Source organism: Lutjanus erythropterus, chromosome 17, assembly GCF_056507025.1.
Source record: "Lutjanus erythropterus isolate fLutEry1 chromosome 17, fLutEry1.hap2, whole genome shotgun sequence".
Lineage (NCBI taxonomy): Eukaryota > Metazoa > Chordata > Actinopteri > Lutjaniformes > Lutjanidae > Lutjanus > Lutjanus erythropterus.
Window position 1 is genome coordinate 15,114,954 of NC_139333.1, and position 19,055 is coordinate 15,134,008.

General features: G+C 39.7%; 1 protein-coding gene across 2 annotated transcripts; it reads right to left on the reverse strand.

Moving 5' to 3' along the window:
• Positions 1 to 7,470: 7,470 nt before the first annotated feature.
• On the reverse strand, positions 7,471 to 19,012 carry kcnh6b (potassium voltage-gated channel, subfamily H (eag-related), member 6b). 2 transcript variants are annotated; one of them, XM_084740101.1, is made up of 12 exons: positions 17,594 to 19,012; positions 16,317 to 16,466; positions 14,841 to 15,266; positions 14,253 to 14,646; positions 12,782 to 12,981; positions 12,405 to 12,657; positions 12,123 to 12,316; positions 11,932 to 12,040; positions 11,010 to 11,273; positions 10,464 to 10,644; positions 9,127 to 9,331; positions 7,471 to 8,982 (listed from the first exon to the last, which is right to left on the reverse strand). In XM_084740101.1, exons 1-12 carry the CDS (start codon positions 17,657 to 17,659, stop codon positions 8,686 to 8,688), a joined length of 2,739 nt encoding a protein of 912 aa, XP_084596227.1. In that variant the 5' UTR covers positions 17,660 to 19,012; the 3' UTR covers positions 7,471 to 8,685. The 2 variants fall into 2 exon arrangements, with proteins under 2 accessions (XP_084596227.1, XP_084596228.1); XM_084740102.1 differs by lacking the exon at positions 17,594 to 19,012 and having other exon boundaries at positions 15,497 to 16,452.
• Between the last annotated feature and the right edge of the window lie 43 nt (positions 19,013 to 19,055).

The following is a 19,055-nucleotide window of genomic DNA, read 5'->3' on the forward strand; positions in this document are numbered from 1 at the left end:
CAAGTCATTTAGAAAATGCATGAAGATAAAATGGTTGTGATTAAATTTGTGTTCTGTTTGTAGCTGCATAATGGCAAAATGAGACATGAGAATCACAAATATAACCAATCTACTCTAGTGAAAATACATCTGCAAATAAATCTTAAAAAGAAGGATGTGGAAAACAAAAACAATTTAACCTAAAAACACAGTTTCTATTACATTCCACTGTTACAAGACAGCCATCTCAGTCAGTACTGGGGCACACGCCTAATTAGGCATGGCAAGTTTATTAATATAGCACTATTCAGACACAAGGTACTTCAAAGTGCATTTAAAGTACAATAAAACAAAAAAGAGGAAACTAAATAGTTACCAGAGCAAAAAAAACCTTCATTACCAGAACTAAGAGACATCATCACATAATCCTATTTTAGCTTCTGAATATTGGCTCCCGGTATGTTTTAGAAAAGATTTTCCACTGATGACTTCTATGGCTATTCATGGCCTCGCTCCCTCATATATCTCTGACCTGTTACTACCCTGCACACCAGGATGCACCTTGAGATCAGCTCTGGAACAGTCAATCTAAGTCTTGCCACCTTGATTTGTATTTTTAGAAAGCTGCACTTTTTTTTTCTATCTTATCTGCATGCTGTTCCTATCAGCCTCTCTGGTCTTGTTGTGATGCTGTATTTCTGAATGTCTGAGATCAAAAAGGTTTGATGTTGTCTTATACATTGTAAGAGCAAGATGATATACCACATGAAAGGTGATAAATAACCACGGACTTAGGAGATAAAATCAACAACTTTCAACATACAGGTGAGATTAAAACAGTGAAATCATGAGATAAAATCTGACAATGAAGGAGGAAAAAACAAAGAAAACAACCCATTTTTTCCTGTATGAATCCATAAAAAAAGCTCTTAGAGTCACTAGTAACATTTTGGAAAAAACTATATTTTTCCATAACACACACTTTTTCCAGCTTACATACTCAGCACCACAGTATGTAAATGATGTTTGTGCATACCTGCACACCTGCATGAGAACAACTGTCATGAAAGATGATCTGTTTGCCTTCTTCATTTACATTTGTAATAGATATTTATACATATGAGGCCCCATGTAAATCTGTCATGGACAGGAAGTCTTTGATTTCACAAAGAAATCCAGTTGCTGAACCTGTAAATAACAGTAATATTTTTTTTTTTGTCATGCATATTTTTTTGAAATTTGATTCAGTTTTGTCGGAGTGCCTCTGTAGCTCAGATATTGGAGCGGCTGTCAGTCCTCTGCTGTCCCTTTCTCCTGTTTCATGTCTGCTATCCTGTCAAATAAAGGTAAAACATTTAAAAATAGTTTTGCCAGATTAATTTTTCAGTCTGAGGTTGTGAAAATGATATAAGGTTATATACAGACTCAGAGTTCTGTCTGTATTCAAAAGACACTAGAACCATTATGGGTTAAAGTTTTTTTGTTTTTTTTTTATCTTTTTCTGTTTTTAATACACTGTTCATGGCTTAGTCCAGGTAATTTAAATATTTTACATTTCTTTCTATTATCTAGTGTTTAGGGAAATTCATCCTCCATCCTCGGTGTTAGAACAGTGAGCAGCCTCTGCGCCGAGTAACCAGCTCCTGTTCTAAGCCAGTGCCTCTGACAGGATAATTAAAGCAGAAATATGTCATATATTTACCGTACTAAATCATGAAATGACTATGGTATGTCATCAGAGATTAACATGCATACATTGAAATACTGTCACTATGTTCAGTGTGTATTTTCAGAACAGTAGGTTTTTATTTTTGGGATAACAGGCTTAGCTTTATACTGACAGACAACTGACAAATAAACAGCTGATCAATTTACAGTGTAAGACTTGTCATCACGTGTCATCTTCAAAGTATAACGTCGCACTCATCTTGCACTTGTGTAGATTTAAGTGTCCCTGCAGCCTACAGGCAATCTGCCTGAGCTTTGAGTCCGGAGAGGAGGGGGCGGGGGAAAAAACTTGCTTCATCAGACCCCAGTTTGAGAGGATTTTGTCTTAAGAATTTTTTTAAAGCATTTTTTGGGTTCTAAGATAAAGTCTAGGATCAATAAATTAGAATCAATCAATCAAAAATGGCTAGCCCTATTTCTTCCTTTGTTGTTTCAACTACTAAGAGGTGATAAAAAGTTAAAGTACTCTATTACTCCTCATGCTAGAGTTCAACAGCTTTATTTTTACTTTGTCAAACAGTAAACAATTCTTTTTTTTTCTTAATGATGAACTTTTATTATTTTTCCAGAATAATAACACTTATTTCGTTACAGGCCTGAGCATTATGGCATCACACACAAATTAATCTTAAGTAAAAAAACATATTGTATGCACAAACACAATGTTCTTAACATGCTGTATACAAATCATTCATGAGGTGAATTGTAGAGAGGCCTCTGGAGCTTTCATGTCCATTGTTCCACTTCCTCCCCCTTGAATTACGTCACTAAGGTTGATCTGCTTGATGGCAGGAGATACAGGACCAGAGTTTAGAACAGTTAGTTCCAGTTGACACTTTACATTTAGTACACAGGTCGGATCTACTGCTCAATTTTTTGTGTTCTGAGAATTCAATATTCAATTTCCTTAAATCTATTACAAAGACAAGGGAGTGAGAGACTTGGACGTAGTCTTCCCAAATATTATTTTTATATACAGTTTGATCCTTTCCCATCTTTAAACCATGGTATCTATGTTTTACTCACTATAGCTCAGTTCTCATAAAAATATGAAATAAAACCTATTCAACATTATTCATTTCTAATTACAATATTTATCCATTTATACATATATACTTAAACATGTACCATATAGCAGTGTTCCCCAACCCTGGTCCTCAGGGACCACTGTCCTGCATGTTTTAGATGTTTCCCTGCTCCAACACACCTGATTCAAATGATCAGCTCGTCATCAAGCCTCTGCAGAAGGCTGACAACAGCCTGATCATTTGAATCAGGTGTGTTGGAGCAGGGAAAACAGGGACCAGGGTTGGGGAACACTGCCATATAGTATAGTATTTAAGATAACTACATTTTTCATTGTTTGGTTTCCATGGCCATTTTATTTTTTCATTTCATCTCTTTCTTTTTTTTATTAGGGAGAAAAAACATTTGTACAAACATATAAGAAACATATGACATGTAATAGTAAAAGAGCAACAATATACAAGAACAACATAACATTTAAGATACAACAAGGAACTTTCATATTTTAGTAGCAGTAGTGTTTCCACTGTGATATCCACAAAATATAATGTCAGAAACTAAAAGTTATTCATTCCCGTGTTCCTTTTTAACCAACTAAGTACTACTCACTGTAACTTCAGTTGGGAAAATGTAAAGACAGGCTTGTTCCATATGGTTTTACTGAGAATCCAACCCAGTGGCAGCCATTAAGAATGATAATATGGAAATATTCTCACTGATGGTCTCATTTGTCTATGTCATATAAAGGCATCTGTAATAAATTAAAACTTTCATAACCAGATAAAGGTTGATTGTTGTACTTTTTAAAAAATTAAATCAAGAAAAGATTAAAAACAAGTCATAATGGGACATTTCCATTTTTAATTTTAACTTTCTAACACATCCTAGCTGAAATTCAACATCTAAAAATGTTTTTTAGCTTCTCCAGAGGGGCAAACTAAGACTTCTTGCAGCATCCAAACCGGAAACGATCCAGTTTCCCAGTGAAATTTAGGTGGAGTATGGGCATTATAGTAGATCCCAAAGTGCAGCAAATGGTTAGCGGGATAGCAATACAACATATAAAGGTACTGAGACTGTAATTCAGCAGCCTCCCAATTGCTATCATAAATACTGGAGGAAGGTAAGAGATGATTGTCATCACCAGGCTGCTGATGAGAGTCTGAATGGCTCTTTGCTTTTGTGGGTGGATGTTTCTTCCAGGTTGAGACTTAAGTAGAGCACGGAGGATGAAAGAATCACAGGTTCCGATTATCACAATAGCTATGATAAACGGCACAGCAAAAAACATGGTGAGGTATAACTTGTAAGAAAGAAAGTATGCGATCCCTGAAGCAACCGTCAAAACCCAAACAACGGCAGCAATCACAATCCTGGGAGTCAGACTCTTCCTCTTGTGGTAGGTGATGGGATGAACCACAGCCAGGTAACAGTCGAAGCAGATGCAAGCCATCAGGAGGGGTCTCCCGGTCGTGCTCAAGACATAAACCGAGTTCCAAGTCGCTTCAAACGTCCAATTCCACCAGAAGAAATGATTTAACAATCCAAACGGGATGAAGGCCAAGAAGACAGCATCCATGACAGAGACGTTCAGACTGAAGAAATTATTTGGAGTAATGGAAGTTCCCCTCTTATATGTCTTAAACATCTCCCAGAGAACAGCAACAGAAGCAGGAAAACCAAAAGCAAAGCACAGCGCTGTACAAAAAGCCCAAGTATATGTGCCTGATTTTTGGCCATTGCACAGCTGAAAATCATATTTATCCCAGACAAATCCAGAAGTGTCAGAGCTGTTGGACAGACGCTGAGAAAGAAGATTAATCCCGAGCAACATTATTGAGCGGAGAAGTTTGGAGGGTAGTGGACCTGAGAGACGCAGATATATATACTGTTTTAGAGCATGAATAATAAATTCACAAACACACATACTGCAAGTAAGAACGTTGCAAGCTACAAAAATGTATAGAACAGTTGAACATTTGTTTGTGAGGAAACTTATAGTTCTGTCAGAATACTGGAAACTACACTACATTACACAGATAATGTGAGCAAATTTGAGTTTATTCGTTTTAAATTTACAGCAGATTGGTTGATGCATTGGTTGATAAAAATAGAGACACATACTGTACCTTTTTTATCAGGATTTGTAGGGATATTTTTACTCAGGTGCAACTGCTGTATCTTGTTGCCCGATGAAAGTGTAAAACATCTGTTGGAGCTGCTGCAATTGTTTGTGTGTAGACGTCAGTCAAATTCATGACTTGGTGTCGGCGGCTTTGCAAATTGTAGCCAGTATTTATGGAAAAGAGCAGAGCCGCAGAGCTCAAGAGATTGACAAGGGCATATAGTGAGGGACATGCAACATGTTGTTCTAACATGTTTTTGATGTATAAGAATTAGGGGGATTTATTGGCAGAGTAAACATTGGCTCTACTGCCTAGAGTTTTACAGGCCACCGTAGTTTCTCACTTTGAAGGGGAGGGTGAGACAAGTTTGTAATCTACAAGCTCACCAGTAGATTATAAATTCTACACACTGGTGCTTTAAATAACGCAGTGAGTCGAAGTTCACATCAGCTCCTGCAAGGGTCCGTATTGTGCATGCAATGACTATATATAACAAAAGCCATGATGCATTTAGCTAAGTGATGAATATCTGATGACACTGATGACAAAAGAACCAGAACAGAGTTATTTTAGCAGCTCTGTGAAGATGTGCTTTGGCACAGCATGATTGTATGAAGGACAACTGGATACAGCGTTGGAGGTGGGCTCTGTTCATTCCTACAAAAGTTGTTAAGTGGCACGTGAAGCTAAAAAAGCCTCTCCCTGATTTCTCCTTTAACATACAGTACAGCTGATCAGCTCATAATGTACAGGACAAATTAAAATGTTGACCTGATGATGGCGCTAATGTCAGAGGATCATCAATTTCTATATTGCAATTCATCCTGAGGGGAACATGAATGTTATGACAATCCATCCAGTAGTTTAGATATTTCACTTAAAACCACAAAGTCAACCTCATGGTATAGTTTAAAAAAATCAGGTGATCACCATCAAGACTTTAGGATTTATCATCTGCAGACTATCAGTGTTTGTTCAAATGATTGTTCCAACCCATAAAATAGATATTAAGATATCTTACTAAATACATGAAAATCTTAACCTGCTGATGGCAACAGGAAAAGTTCGGGGATCACCAAAGTCACTAGGATTTATCCTCTGTGGGTCAGGGATATCATGTTTCTTTACAATCCATCCAGTAGTTGTTAAGACATGTCACTAGAAGGCAAAACTGTCAACTTGATGATGAGGGATTTATCCTCAGGGGACCATGAATGACTGTACAAGATCCGTGGTAATTCATCCAATAGCATGGCTAAAAAAAAGAAAAAAACCATACCAGCTTTTAGTGAAATTCATGTATTATATATCATAATAGGTGCCACCAGAGAACAAAAAAGAAATTGTAAAATGATGCAAATATCAGAATTTGTAAACACTGTAAAAAGCCTGCTTGATGAGTGGACAAGCAAATGTTGTTTTAGCTGTTTTAGCAGGTGGAAAAAAAAAAACAAAGCATGTGGCCTCTTGAACACCCTGGACATTACAGGGAAATCAAGCGTCAGAGCTCAGTTTTGTTAGTACAGATGAGCTGTCATTGATGATTAATAACCCCTAAGTATCCTAAGTATTAGGTTGAGCTGAACGAAAGCTCACTGGGTTAAATGAGGGATCAGTCACAAGTGGAGGTCTGAAAAGAACAAGAAATGTTGTTATGATTCGACACAAACATGATGTGGGAATTTAAAAATATAAAATATAAAATGTTAATCTTAAATATGACAATATAATAAATATGAATAAATCGAATCGATACACCAATCCAGATCAGTGTACCCTAATTAGTAGTTTTTGCAGAATGAGAGAACATGATCTCATTAGAAGCCTGAACATTATTGCAGTAACTGACAATGAGCACAAGAGGGAGCCATTCTTATTCTACACATGTGACCTGAACAAAGCAATGTGCTAGCTTCAAGGTGACTAATCAGAGCAGAATATGCAATGCTGGATGAAAAGAACAGAGTGGCAGAGCTCACTGCCTTCACTTACCCATTCCTTTATGGTATTCCTTAAGTTAATGTCATATACCAAGATAACTTTGTCCAAAACACTACAGTCACATAAACAATACCATATAAAAATGCATTCAGATCATTCAACAGTTTGCACTTTGCATTGATCCTGAAGCACAATACCCTGATGTGCAGATGTAATGTATTTTGTTTCCCATTTGTTTTGTGATCCCCCTCATCTTGCTTTTGTGTTTTGATGTTCTGCTGAAAAAGAAAAACATGGTGCAAAATAGTACTTGAACAGATTCAGGCTGGTAATGCTATTTTCTTTCTGTTTAAGTAAGATAAATCGAATCAAATCAAACCTCTTCCTCTCCTCTCTGCTTAGCGGAGGACCACCAGTCTCTAATCTGGGACATCCAGTAGATGCCGGAGGCTGTTGAGAGCCCTATACTGGCCTTCACAGCATTGGGAGAGATCAATAATGTTGAGTGGTCCTACACCCAGCCTGAGTCGATCTGTATCTGCTACAACTGCCTGGAAATCCTCTCAGTCTGAGCAGCAGTCATGAAGAAATGAGGCAATTCAAGAGACATTCTTCAGTTGGATTTACGAACTGACATGACTTTTTTTTTTTTTTGGTAATTTGAGCACCAATTATTTTATTCATAACAACATTTTTAATGTTATTTTATACAGAAATAAACAGTCCCTCACAGGTTAAACAGTCATCCAGATTTTTTTATATTTAGACAACAGTTTAAATTATTTCACTGTGAGGTAACTCACCAACATATTGATAAGAATCTGTAGTACATATTTACAGTTAGAGATGATAGGTTGAAAAGGCGTATTCTTCCAGTTACTGTATAACACTGAGAAAACACTTCCTGAAGTTTTACGTCATGCACAATCTCTGTAATATAGAGAATCTTCTATGTTTATCAAAGACATTTGACATTGTATTATGTTTGCTGTGAGTGCTGCTGTGATGCTGGGATAAGGATGGGATGTGAAATACAAGATGAATATTGAACAGTAGTTATTTCTCTTCTTACCTGCTGCAGGCGTGTCAATACAGTCATGATGTGTGATTATTTGCTAAACATGAATTCAAAGAACACCTTGTTTACAGGTTACTTTTCATAAATCAGGGCTAAATCAGGTCCAATGGCAGGGCAGTTATGTTGGCCAATAATTAAGTGGAAGGTGTTGTGTGTAAGAAATGCTAGAGATATGTTTGTGGTAATTTAGGAAAGATGTCACTATTACAGTTCGTGCACCAGAGACCTCTGACAAAATTCTTATAGTTATTATTATTTTATCAGTGAACTGTCATTCACATCTAAATCCTGGCAAAAGAGCAATTAAGCATATTTCCCAAAATGGGGAACTTCCTGTACTCGCAAATAACAATATCATTAATGGTCTCATAAATCCAGTGTCCGTCAGGCTCTGGTTTGTGGGTAGGAGCTCTATAGCAGTCGGCAAGGAAAAAAAATATCTCAGGATTAACCGTGACATGATAGGGATGGCACACAAATGTACTAAATTGGGATGGAACAAAAAAATGTACAAAAGGACTATGAGATGTAAAGAAAACGTGCACTCTTCATCACACACACATACTGTAAGTCAGCAGTTGTCTTAAAAAGTATGATAGCTGTGTTGCAATCACCACTGATGGAGTGCAATCCTATGTCAATGCTATTAGATGGAAATCCTTGTTGCCCACCCTCATTTTGAAACTCACTGTCCAAATGTAGAATGACACCTGAATTTTAGACTAGTTATACAGTTCCTTCAAAAAGTCTGTAAGTAGCAGCGTATTACTACTTTCAAAGTCACACTGGTTGTGAGGAAAACTGTCTTCAGATGACAGGCAGCACAGGGTCTGAGAGGTGTTTCTGGATCTCAGCTAGTCCTGAGGTGATGTCCAGATTCCCCGGCAGTGAGGGGTAGCGGAGGCTGCCGTGCAGCCGGGGGTTCTCCATGAGGGACGATTTGACTGATGTCTGGGGCAGCTGCGGAGTCAGCCCTGTATGGGTCTCAGTTTCTGGGGTGATGGTCATGAACATGGTGTCATCTGATGCCACAGTCACATGGATACCGCTGGACAGAGACTCCTGGGACTTCTTGGTGAATTTAAGGTCAGTCTGGGAAGAGCTCTGGAGTAAAGAAATAACATTTTTTTTACTTACTTACCTACTTTACTTTTTATTTTTTTTAAGCAAAAGCCTGGGTAGAATCTCAAAACAGTAGCTGATATTTTCTGTCCTAGTTTCACTGCATTATTTTGTATTATTCAATACCTGTGTAGTTGCCCGACTGTCCATCTGTAAGGGCGAAATGGGATACATGCTGCGCAGCACTGATGTCCCAGTTCCATATAAGCCAGGTGAGTCAGCAGGGAGGGTACTAGATGATACAGTGCTGTAAGCAGGAGGGACAGGGGCCATCTGCCGCTGGAGAAGCTGGAGAATAACGTTGATGTCAGCTGTCATTCGAGTCTCCAGTCTGAGAAAGAGACAATGACAAAGGTGTGTAGTGTGGTGATTAGTAAATCTTTACAGTCCTCACCAGTGGTCAACCATTAGCCTCGTTCATGATATGTATTAAAAAGAAGAGTTTAGGTATTCTGGAGAGCCTCGATACCAAGTTGCTCCTCCTCTGATTTAAAAAGTGCCCAGTGGGGTTGTTTAACCTATTTGATTTGTTCCAAGTATGATTAATTGAAGTCGATCTTGGTAGAGATCTAAAACTTGCTGGAAGGATTATATGAGACCTAACGAATAAGACCAAGAAGACCTAAAAGCACTTGGGGATCCATTAGGAGAAGCCAGAGCAAACATCACTGTCCTGCCGCCCTGAGCCTATTACCTCAAAATTCAATTAAATGGCGTGCATAGGCTCACAAGTCAGTCTCTGACTGATTCTTTCCACCCAGTCTAAAACTGAGTGGAAAGAATTAAAACCACCTTTGCCAACCCAATCCAAAGCATTTTGGGTGGTCCTTCAAATTAGGTTGCTGACATTGTGTGTTCTTACCACCGAGGAGAATGAAGCAGAGCATCGTTTCCGGCATGTCCTTGAAAAAATGCAAGGAATGTAGGTTTGTTAGCAGCTGTGCTCGCCGCTGCTCAAGCAACTACCATGCATTAAGAAATCCCCAGATAACTGGTAGACAATGAGATCTCGTAGTCTGGTATCACAAGACTAGGTAGCACATTGCATATCTAAGTAACCTGGGTCCTTCAGACACATTCTACTCAAAAAGTTTTTGTATACATTTGCACCTGTTTGTTTTCCATTGGGGAATTTTCCTGCTCCATTAAGGTGGTTCTCGGCACTCCGGAACCACTTGAATCTGCCCAAATCAGCAGAATTTCTTTGGAGTTCATGAACAGGAATGTAATTGGGCAGATGCAAGAGGAACAGGAAGGCTCATGACTGCCTTATCTGAACGGAACATATTGCTGAATTGTTGCATCTCTGTCTGTTTCAGCATTATCTCAAATTGTACCCTTCCATATTAAAACTCCTTCATTTGCTCAGAAAGTTCCATTTGGGATTTGACAACATTTTCTGGCCCATGATCTAGCCAGCCAAGCAGTATCTTAAAACTAGCTGAGGACATCATTTAATTCACCTGTTGAGCTGTGAATGTAAAACCTCAAGACGAGACTCTAGCTCACTGGGCCGTTCTTCTGTGAATGGTGGCGGGTGGTATGAGTTGCGGACAGAGGAGGATCGCCAGGCACGATTGGAAAACTGTTGTGATTGTCTTTCTGGCCAGTATCGATACATTCCCGGCACATTCAAAGATGAAGCTGAAGAGAAAAAAGACAAGACATTCATGGACTTTTTACTCATTTAATTTAAGTAATCTATATGTCCAAAATGTTCAAAAACACAGCAGAAATATAATATAATAAACACATCTTGTGGAGTACTACTATTTGGTCATTAGTGGTACTGCAGAGCAATGTTTTGAGGTAAAGAATGCATTCAGTGTCTATGTATGGCCTTAGTTAAACACACATAGCAACCAAAATCGTGTATTTTACCATGTAAACTCCACATTTGACCTTTATCATTGAAGATTCAGTCCACTGTGCAACATCAACAGTCATTGTTAATGATAGCATATCACAATACTGGAGAATCACAATTCAAAAGACTCATATCCATCTACCTTGATGGCTGACATCCATTACTGCTTCCCTCCCCACTGAGGTGCCACTCGGAGGTAGCAGCTGCACCACAGAGGGAGAATAATCCCGTCTGGCATCTTTTGAAGGGTAAAGCTCCACTTTCGCCCCATGGGCAAGAGGTTTAGACAATTCTTCACTTGACTGGGAACATGGGGATCCACAGCTACAGCGGTCATCCCAGGGGGCTTGAGGAGGAGAGCGACGATGACGGAAGGAGGAGTACGAGTCTTCATGATCTATTCCATCTGTTCAGAGGAAAGCATTCTGTTACTCTTTATTTTGACCCCATTCAGGGTGTCAGGAAACCAGAACTTGTCTCAGCATGCTGTCAATAGAAGCTAAATAACAGGTCAACAGTCCATTAAAGGGCAGTACGAAACCAGTACCGACACCAGTATCCTTTAAGTGAAACTGATACCATTGAAGTACTTCATTCGATTCCTTTTGTTGAAGGTTCTTCTTTATGAAGAACCTTCAGATTGTCGCTGGTAGTGATTGGCTGTGAGCAAAACCATATTTAACCATATATAAGAATATGTTCTAGTTCTGGGTAGCAAAAGGACTGAATGCAGGTGTTGTTAGACTGGAGAGGTTTCAATACTACTTGGTGCTAGGTTATTTCATACATTAAAACTCTGCAAAGTAACAGAATTAATGGACTCAGAGGTTGCTTTGTTATGAGGCACCAGTGCTAATCTCTGTTAACTAATAACTATAACTACTTCCACATACAGCTACTTATGCACAATCAACTGATGGGTCCCAGGACTGCAAACTCTGAGTTAAACTCTGTTAAACTCTGAGCCAGTGGAGTTTAATCCCACATAAGACATTACTATTACAATTTTACAGGACCTTGTATGCAAAAGATTGTCAGCTTGTTGGACTGTCATACCACCTTACCTGGCCTGATTCGGCAGTCCAGGGAGTGCATTCTGTGTCTTGTCTTGTGGCGATAACCACAGTCATCACCAGAATCATCAGCTGTTATTATTGGTGGTACTTGATCAGCCTGATGAACACAGAGAATAAAACAAAAAATAAGTTCATTTGTCAAGATGTAAATTATTTTCTGCAATCGACTGTCAACATACATCTCTCAGGTCAAAAGTTATTTCCAGGTTCCTCCAGAAATTGTCTGCAAAACTTGGGTACATATCAAGGACCTCCAGCAGGTCTTCCCTCAGGATGCGGTGCAGGTCACAGTAGGTGATGGTGTGGACGTCTGAATTGGACTTCCCTGGCTCATCATAAAGGTGGATAAGCTCTCCAAAGATGTCATTCTTTTCTGCAAGATAATGTTTTTTTTAAAGTGAGGAGTTTGGGAGCATTTTTGAGACACCACAGCCAAATAGTCTATGGTTATATGGCATTACCTAATATGGCAACCACCACATCATCCCTGATGACTTGAATGGAACCACGTGAGATGAAGAAGAGAGAGTCCAGGATGTCTCCGTAGTGGATCAGAATATCTCCTGGAGGAGCGTGGACTGTCTTGAACCTCATACCCAAAGCGCGCAGACAGGCTTGACTGCCTCCATGGAAAGCCTTACAGTTCTGTAGCAGAGATCTGTTCAAGTGCAAACAGATGTCTGCCTGCAAAGACTCTGGAAACCCCTTCAACACCTGAATATGGGAAGAGAAGACCTCAGACATGTCAGTGATTAGATGCAAATAGGGATACAGAACTACTTTGATAGCCGACTTTTTATGAATACAATAACACTCAATCATGTTACTTTTTACTTACAGCATTCATGTCAATGCCATTTGTGTAGGACCAGGCATGCTGAAAGTACTCCTCCAGCCTTTGGCGAAGGCTACCTGGAATTTGGTGGAATCGGATGAACTCTTTGACTCGCAGCATCTGGGTGTGGTAGCGGGTTGTACCGGAGTAAAGCCGCTGGATGATTGCTGACACATTTCCAAATATGCTGGCATACATGAGAGCTGGGACAGAAGAAGCAATGATGACACAGAGATTATAATAACACCCTGGTGATTGTGACATTTCAGCTCAATTGCAATATTTGTTGGTTATGGGTTCATATTCTGTATACTAAGGGACTGTATGAAAGTTATTAGGTGGGAGAGGAAGGGGGAGGCAGTCTAATATTTTTGGGAGAGCAGGGGATGGTTTTTAATGTTTTTTTTTTCTTGCCCAGGAGTTCTATTTAATTTTAACTTTAATTTTGAATTTTCCTTGTAGATTCAATTTATGACAAATAATGACAATTCTTATTTCAACATATTCAGGTTAAATGTATAAGTTAAAGTCTCTCTCACTCAAATTATTAAAGGTGAATTGAGTTTTACCAGTGCTGTGATATTTTTTCACAGTATTGCAGTTTAAGTGTCTGAGCGGTTCAGAGCAATGATTTGATTTGGTGATGATTACATCGGAACTATATATATAATATATATATAATTTGGCAATAACTTGAATGTATCTCACCTCCTACATGGTCATATACTTTAGTAATTTATGTGATATGCTGCGATGTGTTTCAAGGTTAAAAAGAAAGGTGGAAAAGTGATGAGACCTAATAACTGGCACTTCCTAACTGATCATAACTGATCAGCCTGACGTGTGTAGAGATCTGTATGGTTATACTATTGCAGCCTGGTGTTGCTTTCAGGTGATTTAATGAAAGTGCATAGCAACATTGCACTCTGTCACAGCACTTCTCAAAGGCTGCAGATTTATCAAACATATCAGTCCTGCTTCCTTCACATGCTGCAGGGATTTTATGCACTGAAGAGAAGCTTTTCATGAAGAAAAAAGCAGCTATGGAAGTTTGGAATATGATGGAATATGGAATATGAATATGGTCACCCCAGTCATGGGCTCAACTAAAAAATTAAAAGCACACATCAAATAAAAGTTAGGTAGTTGTTATCATGCTCATGGATCATCATGTGTTCATGTGTGAAGTTTGGTTTTAATTAGTTATTTGATGCTATAAAAAGGAGGCTTAATGTCATCCTTGCGATTAAGTCGGCTGGGTGTATGGGCAGGACCTTGATGCCGTGACTCAAAGTATGATTACTACTCCGCAGACTCAAGGTCAAAATGACATCACCAGTGCAAGATGGCAGCGCTCATATCTAGAAAATTTTGGCCGGATTTTTGTATAGTGTCATCCTTCATTGTCAGTAGTTCAGATCCACCTGCCCACCCTATTAATTTTCATACAGCCCCTATCAGTTATTCAACTTACAGCCAATGACCATGACGCAGATGGAGAAGATCTTCTCTGAGTTGGTATTTGGAGACACGTTACCGAAACCCACACTCGTCAAACTACTCAAGGTGAAGTAAAGAGCAGTGACATACTTGTCTTTGACTGATGGACCAGAGGTGGAGTCACTGTCGTTGTATGCTTTGCCCAGTTGTTCGGCCAGGTTGTCAAGCCAACCAGTCTCTGTGTATGGCCTCTCCACAAAGCCAATAGCGTACCAAATGCAGGCGAGCCAATGGGCGATGAGCACAAAGGTGCACATAAGCAAGAAGAGGACAGCAGCCCCGTATTCAGAATATCGGTCCAACTTTCTTGCCACACGGACCAATCGGAGCAGCCGAGCTGTTTTCAGCAGGCTCGTTAAGGTTGCCATCTTTGGTGTCCATTAACGAAAGGGAAGAGGATGTTAGGCAGGGAAATGGGCATTCAATTTACAGTGCCTTTAGAGAACTTAAGTAGAAATCATTTTAGAAGTTAATACATTTGAGGAGAGTACAATTATATCTAGAGATTATCTACAAGATCATTTTGGAAGCAATACAAACAGCAGAGTTGCAGAGTTCTCACCTCGTCAGAGCCAGATCTGAAAATAAGAAGGTCAAAAGGGATCGCCGCAAACAGATCAATGGGGAACCAGCCTTTGATATAGTGCTTGGCAATCCGGCTTGGCTGTGTGACCACCTCATCATTGTGGTCCACGTATGTTGTGCGAAGGTTGATAACTATATCCACAATGAACAGCACGTCCACCATAAGGTCCGCCACATTCAGAGGGTTACACGTGTAGCCACAACTTCTTTGACGTATATCCCCGTGTTCATCCAAGAGGAAGGCAGCTGAGTAAGGAGTGAAAACAGCTGTGTAGAGGACTAGGATGAGAATAATCCAGTCCCAAAAAGCCTTGAAGGGGCTGTAGTGAAGCAAGATCCACCATGTCGTGTCTGGCACCTGGAGTTTATACTCAGGCAGGACATCAGACTCCAGAGAAAGTACCTAAGCATAAAAAATGCATCAGTATGTGGAGACTCTCAGATTTTTAATATTCCTTCAATTATGAATCTTCCCTACTTACAGTTTAATGGAAATGTATTTGAAATGAATACTCTTACATTAACCAACAAAACTTCTCACTTTGACACAGCAGACCTAATCTTGAGTACTACATTCTCTGAAACAAAAAACAGCATTTTTCTGTCCACACGAACTAATACTGACCAACAGACCTTTCTAGAAGATGCACTCTTTTGACCAAGTTCTTGATGGAGGCTGCATGCTCTGGTTTTGCGACCTTGTAGGTCCAACAGATCCTTGATCATCCTGTCATTGGTTACTCTCAGCAGAGACAAGACTTAAAGATTAAATCCAGCTGGTACAATTATTTCCCGATAGTTAAAAAATCTTGATGGGAAGCCAGTGCACTGTATTCAAAAGGTGCAAGAGCTGACTGAGAGCAGGATGCTGGTGGGCTGGAGGGCTGTAATGACGAATTGGGCGTTGCAATCACATAACTGAGTTCATGCACTGCCACAGTCCTCATGTTCTCTTTAGCCCAGTTTAAAATTAATACCTCCTGCCCTGATGAATCTCACTGACCTTGCAGATGGATATATCAATCAGATAGATAAATAATTAGATATATAGATAGACTATAAGGTGGAATCAACAAGTGACCCTGTCCAGCAAGGTCATGCAAAAACTTCCCTTGCATCGGTTTCATATCCACCACATACCATCTCACGGAGGCAGTGATGCAGAATGCTGAGCCCCAGGGCTCCAGCAGTAACAGATCTGAATTGAACTGTGGCTCAATGTAACTTTGTTTTTCACACCCAGCCACCAAACTGCCTACTGATTTTTCCACTAGCGGGTTAATTAACAGCTGTCTTTCTGGGTGCCTCTTTGTTTCTTCGAAATCAAAACGCGACTAATTGACTTTTCACTTTAAATTTGGTGGTGACTGGCCAAGTTAATTCATTAAGAGCTCTTAAATGGGCACTCAGTCAGCCAGACACTGAGCCCTTGTGAGCTTCTCAGCCCTCATACCTGTGTGACCTTCTCTGTGACGTTCTGAGAGCGATCCTTCACCTTGGAGGGGCTGAGTAGCTCCATCCTGGGAGTTGGAGGCGAGCGGCATTCGGGGCCCCTGCTGGCTGGTCCCCCACTCTTCATAAGGTCTGAGTCGGACATGGAGCTCTGTTGACCAACAGGTGATGGAAAAAGGCCATTTGTATTTTATACTGATGTTTTTGTTTTTTTCCTAATTTTTTCAGACGCTGTATATACAGTTATAGTTTTCTTAGCTTCCTTACGGTACTCATGAAGTAGTTTTCCTGCTATACTGGACTTATACAGCAGATTCCTTTGATTCCTTTCATTTGCAATCCCCAATTCCAAAACAGAGAGACAGGTCTGGATTGCAGGGAGGCCAGTCTAGTATCCAAACTCTTTTACTATGAAGTCACACTTGGCACTGTCTTGCTGATGTCATCTGGATGGCAGCATATGTTGCTCCAAAAAAATCTGACACACTGACAGCACACTTTTCCACATTGCGTTAGTTTATGTGCGCCATTACTCTATGTTGTTGATATATGGCTTTCAGCATACGGTTTTCCAAAAGTGTTCCTGAACCCATGTAACAATATCCTTCGTGCAGTCATGTGAGTTTTTAATGCACTGATGCCTGAGGGGTCAAAAGTCACAGGCATTCATTGTTGCTCCTTACAAGCAGAGATTTCTCTGGATCCTCTTAATCTTTTAATGATATTATGGATTGTAGATGGTGAAAATGAGAAATGTTCTTAAAACTGTTGGACTATTCAGACATGTAGTACTTCCCAAAGCGGTGACTCTCACCCCATCCAACAACTGAGCCTTTCCAGGATGTCCCTTTTATACCCAGTCATGATACTATCACCCTGTTTACCTGTGGAATATGTTTTCTTTAACAATCCTCAACTACAACTTGTTGCAGGCATCATATTCAGCCAAGTGTATCAGTTTGAACATATCTAGTCTTTGTACTGTATTTGCCTCAGTGTTTTTTATTCTAAATTTGCCTAAGAAAATCTCAATATTAATTACTCAGTCCTGTTTAATATTCTGTATGCCCTCCCCTTAACAAATACCTCTCTGCCCTGACTATCCCACAGTGCCAGTCTAGCTGTGCCCCTCCCAAAAATGCTCAGCCCTCAAATACTGCATAGTCTCAATATCTGACTCAGAGTGCAACTGAACTGGGAAAGCAGTGTCACGTTGTAGAAAAGTCCCTCTGCTCTCGCTCTAGTCAGTTAAAGTGAAAGTAAATAATTACAACATACCTGACTTGAAACCAGATTGTCAGATCCTTCTTGGCCTTCACCACTATGCAGCCATGACTCAAACATCCATCCTTCAGGTGTTTTCAAAATATTTCACTCCCCTCCTTCATGGTTCATATTAAGGCAAAAGAAATGTGCTTCTTTCATTCAGACGTCAATGTTGAACTCTCCACTCTGGCACGGGGCAGAGGACTGGCCTGCAGCTTGCATGTTGCTGTGCAACATTCGCCAACACTGGAAACCAATCAATGCCATGCTATAGCTGAGAGGAAGTGACAGGAAAATCGATGACGAGCATTGATAATCAGAGCAAATGGGCTCCGAGCCATTACACTGAACTTCCCCGCTAACATCAAATTACCATTTCAACGCCTCTCGTATACAGTAGAGTTTGGTGGCAAAATATAGTTCAGGCTGTGACACACATGCCAAACAAATTGGCTGGCTAAAGGTACAGTGCCCGCTCGATATGTTACATGCATACTGTTAATGTGGGATTTTATTGACTGCGATGTTGACACTACAGTAATATGAGGGGCTAATGACCCATGATGACATTGGCTCGAAATGTCCTTCAGCTGTAACCTTCAGTCATCTGTACTGTTTTTTGTTTTCTTTTTAAAAATATGATATATATTTTGTTTTTTAAAGCTTCGCAAGGACACATTTAATGAAGACAGGGCCAAAAATGCAAATTCTATTGTGAGTAAAAAAAGTCCCTCACCACCCAGAAACATGTTTTGCTTCTTATTAGTTCACTTGAATGTTTGAGCTTCACAAAATGTACGTGCAGAGTTTGACACGGTAAGTTGCGGTCTATATGCAACTTACACAAGGGTGATGTGGAAACTTGACACCTCCAGAGTACATACACTGAGAACTGACTTTTCAGTGGAGTAGAAGTCATTTTTTTAAGGAGGCAATTTAACTTTTTTGGTGGAAAACCCATAATTAGTCACAAATAATTATTGAAAGCAGAGTATTTTTCATCCTGGGAGCCAGACGAGTGAGCTCATGTTTCATTTGCTCTGGCATATTCATCTGGCCCTTTCCCATTCAGGCAGATCTCCATCTGTCCTGGATCTCGTCATGCTGGTCACAACCATCCTTCTAAAACAGGGTGTGTCTCCGTCTCTGTTGAATCTGCTATCGTGTGAATATTGAACAAACTTGGCAAATTTTCTCCAAGAGAACAAATTACTGCACTTAAAGCTTTTGCTGATAAGAAAGATGTGCTTGCTGTACTTCTGACAGGATTTGGTAAAACTGGTTATTACACTACATCACACATTTTGTTGTTCTGATTGGTTGTATGTCTGTCCAACTGCGACCAGAGACATTTCGGTTTGCACCTGTTGATAACTTGTTAGACATTAAAAATAAGATGAGGGATTCCAGACTAACTTGTATCTGTGAAAAGAGTATTTTATATATCTAGGAGGATCTTTAAATTAAATTTTAT

Coding starts and splice junctions, on each gene's coding strand:
- kcnh6b (XM_084740101.1), bottom strand. CDS start 17,659: ATGTTTGAGTCATGGCTGCATAGTGGTGAAGGCCAAGAAGGATCTGAC. Junction 16,467..17,593: donor ACAATCTGGTTTCAAGTCAG/GTATGTTGTAAT, acceptor GTTGGTCAACAG/AGCTCCATGTCCGACTCAGA. Junction 12,317..12,404: donor TGTGGTGGTTGCCATATTAG/GTAATGCCATAT, acceptor ATTATCTTGCAG/AAAAGAATGACATCTTTGGA.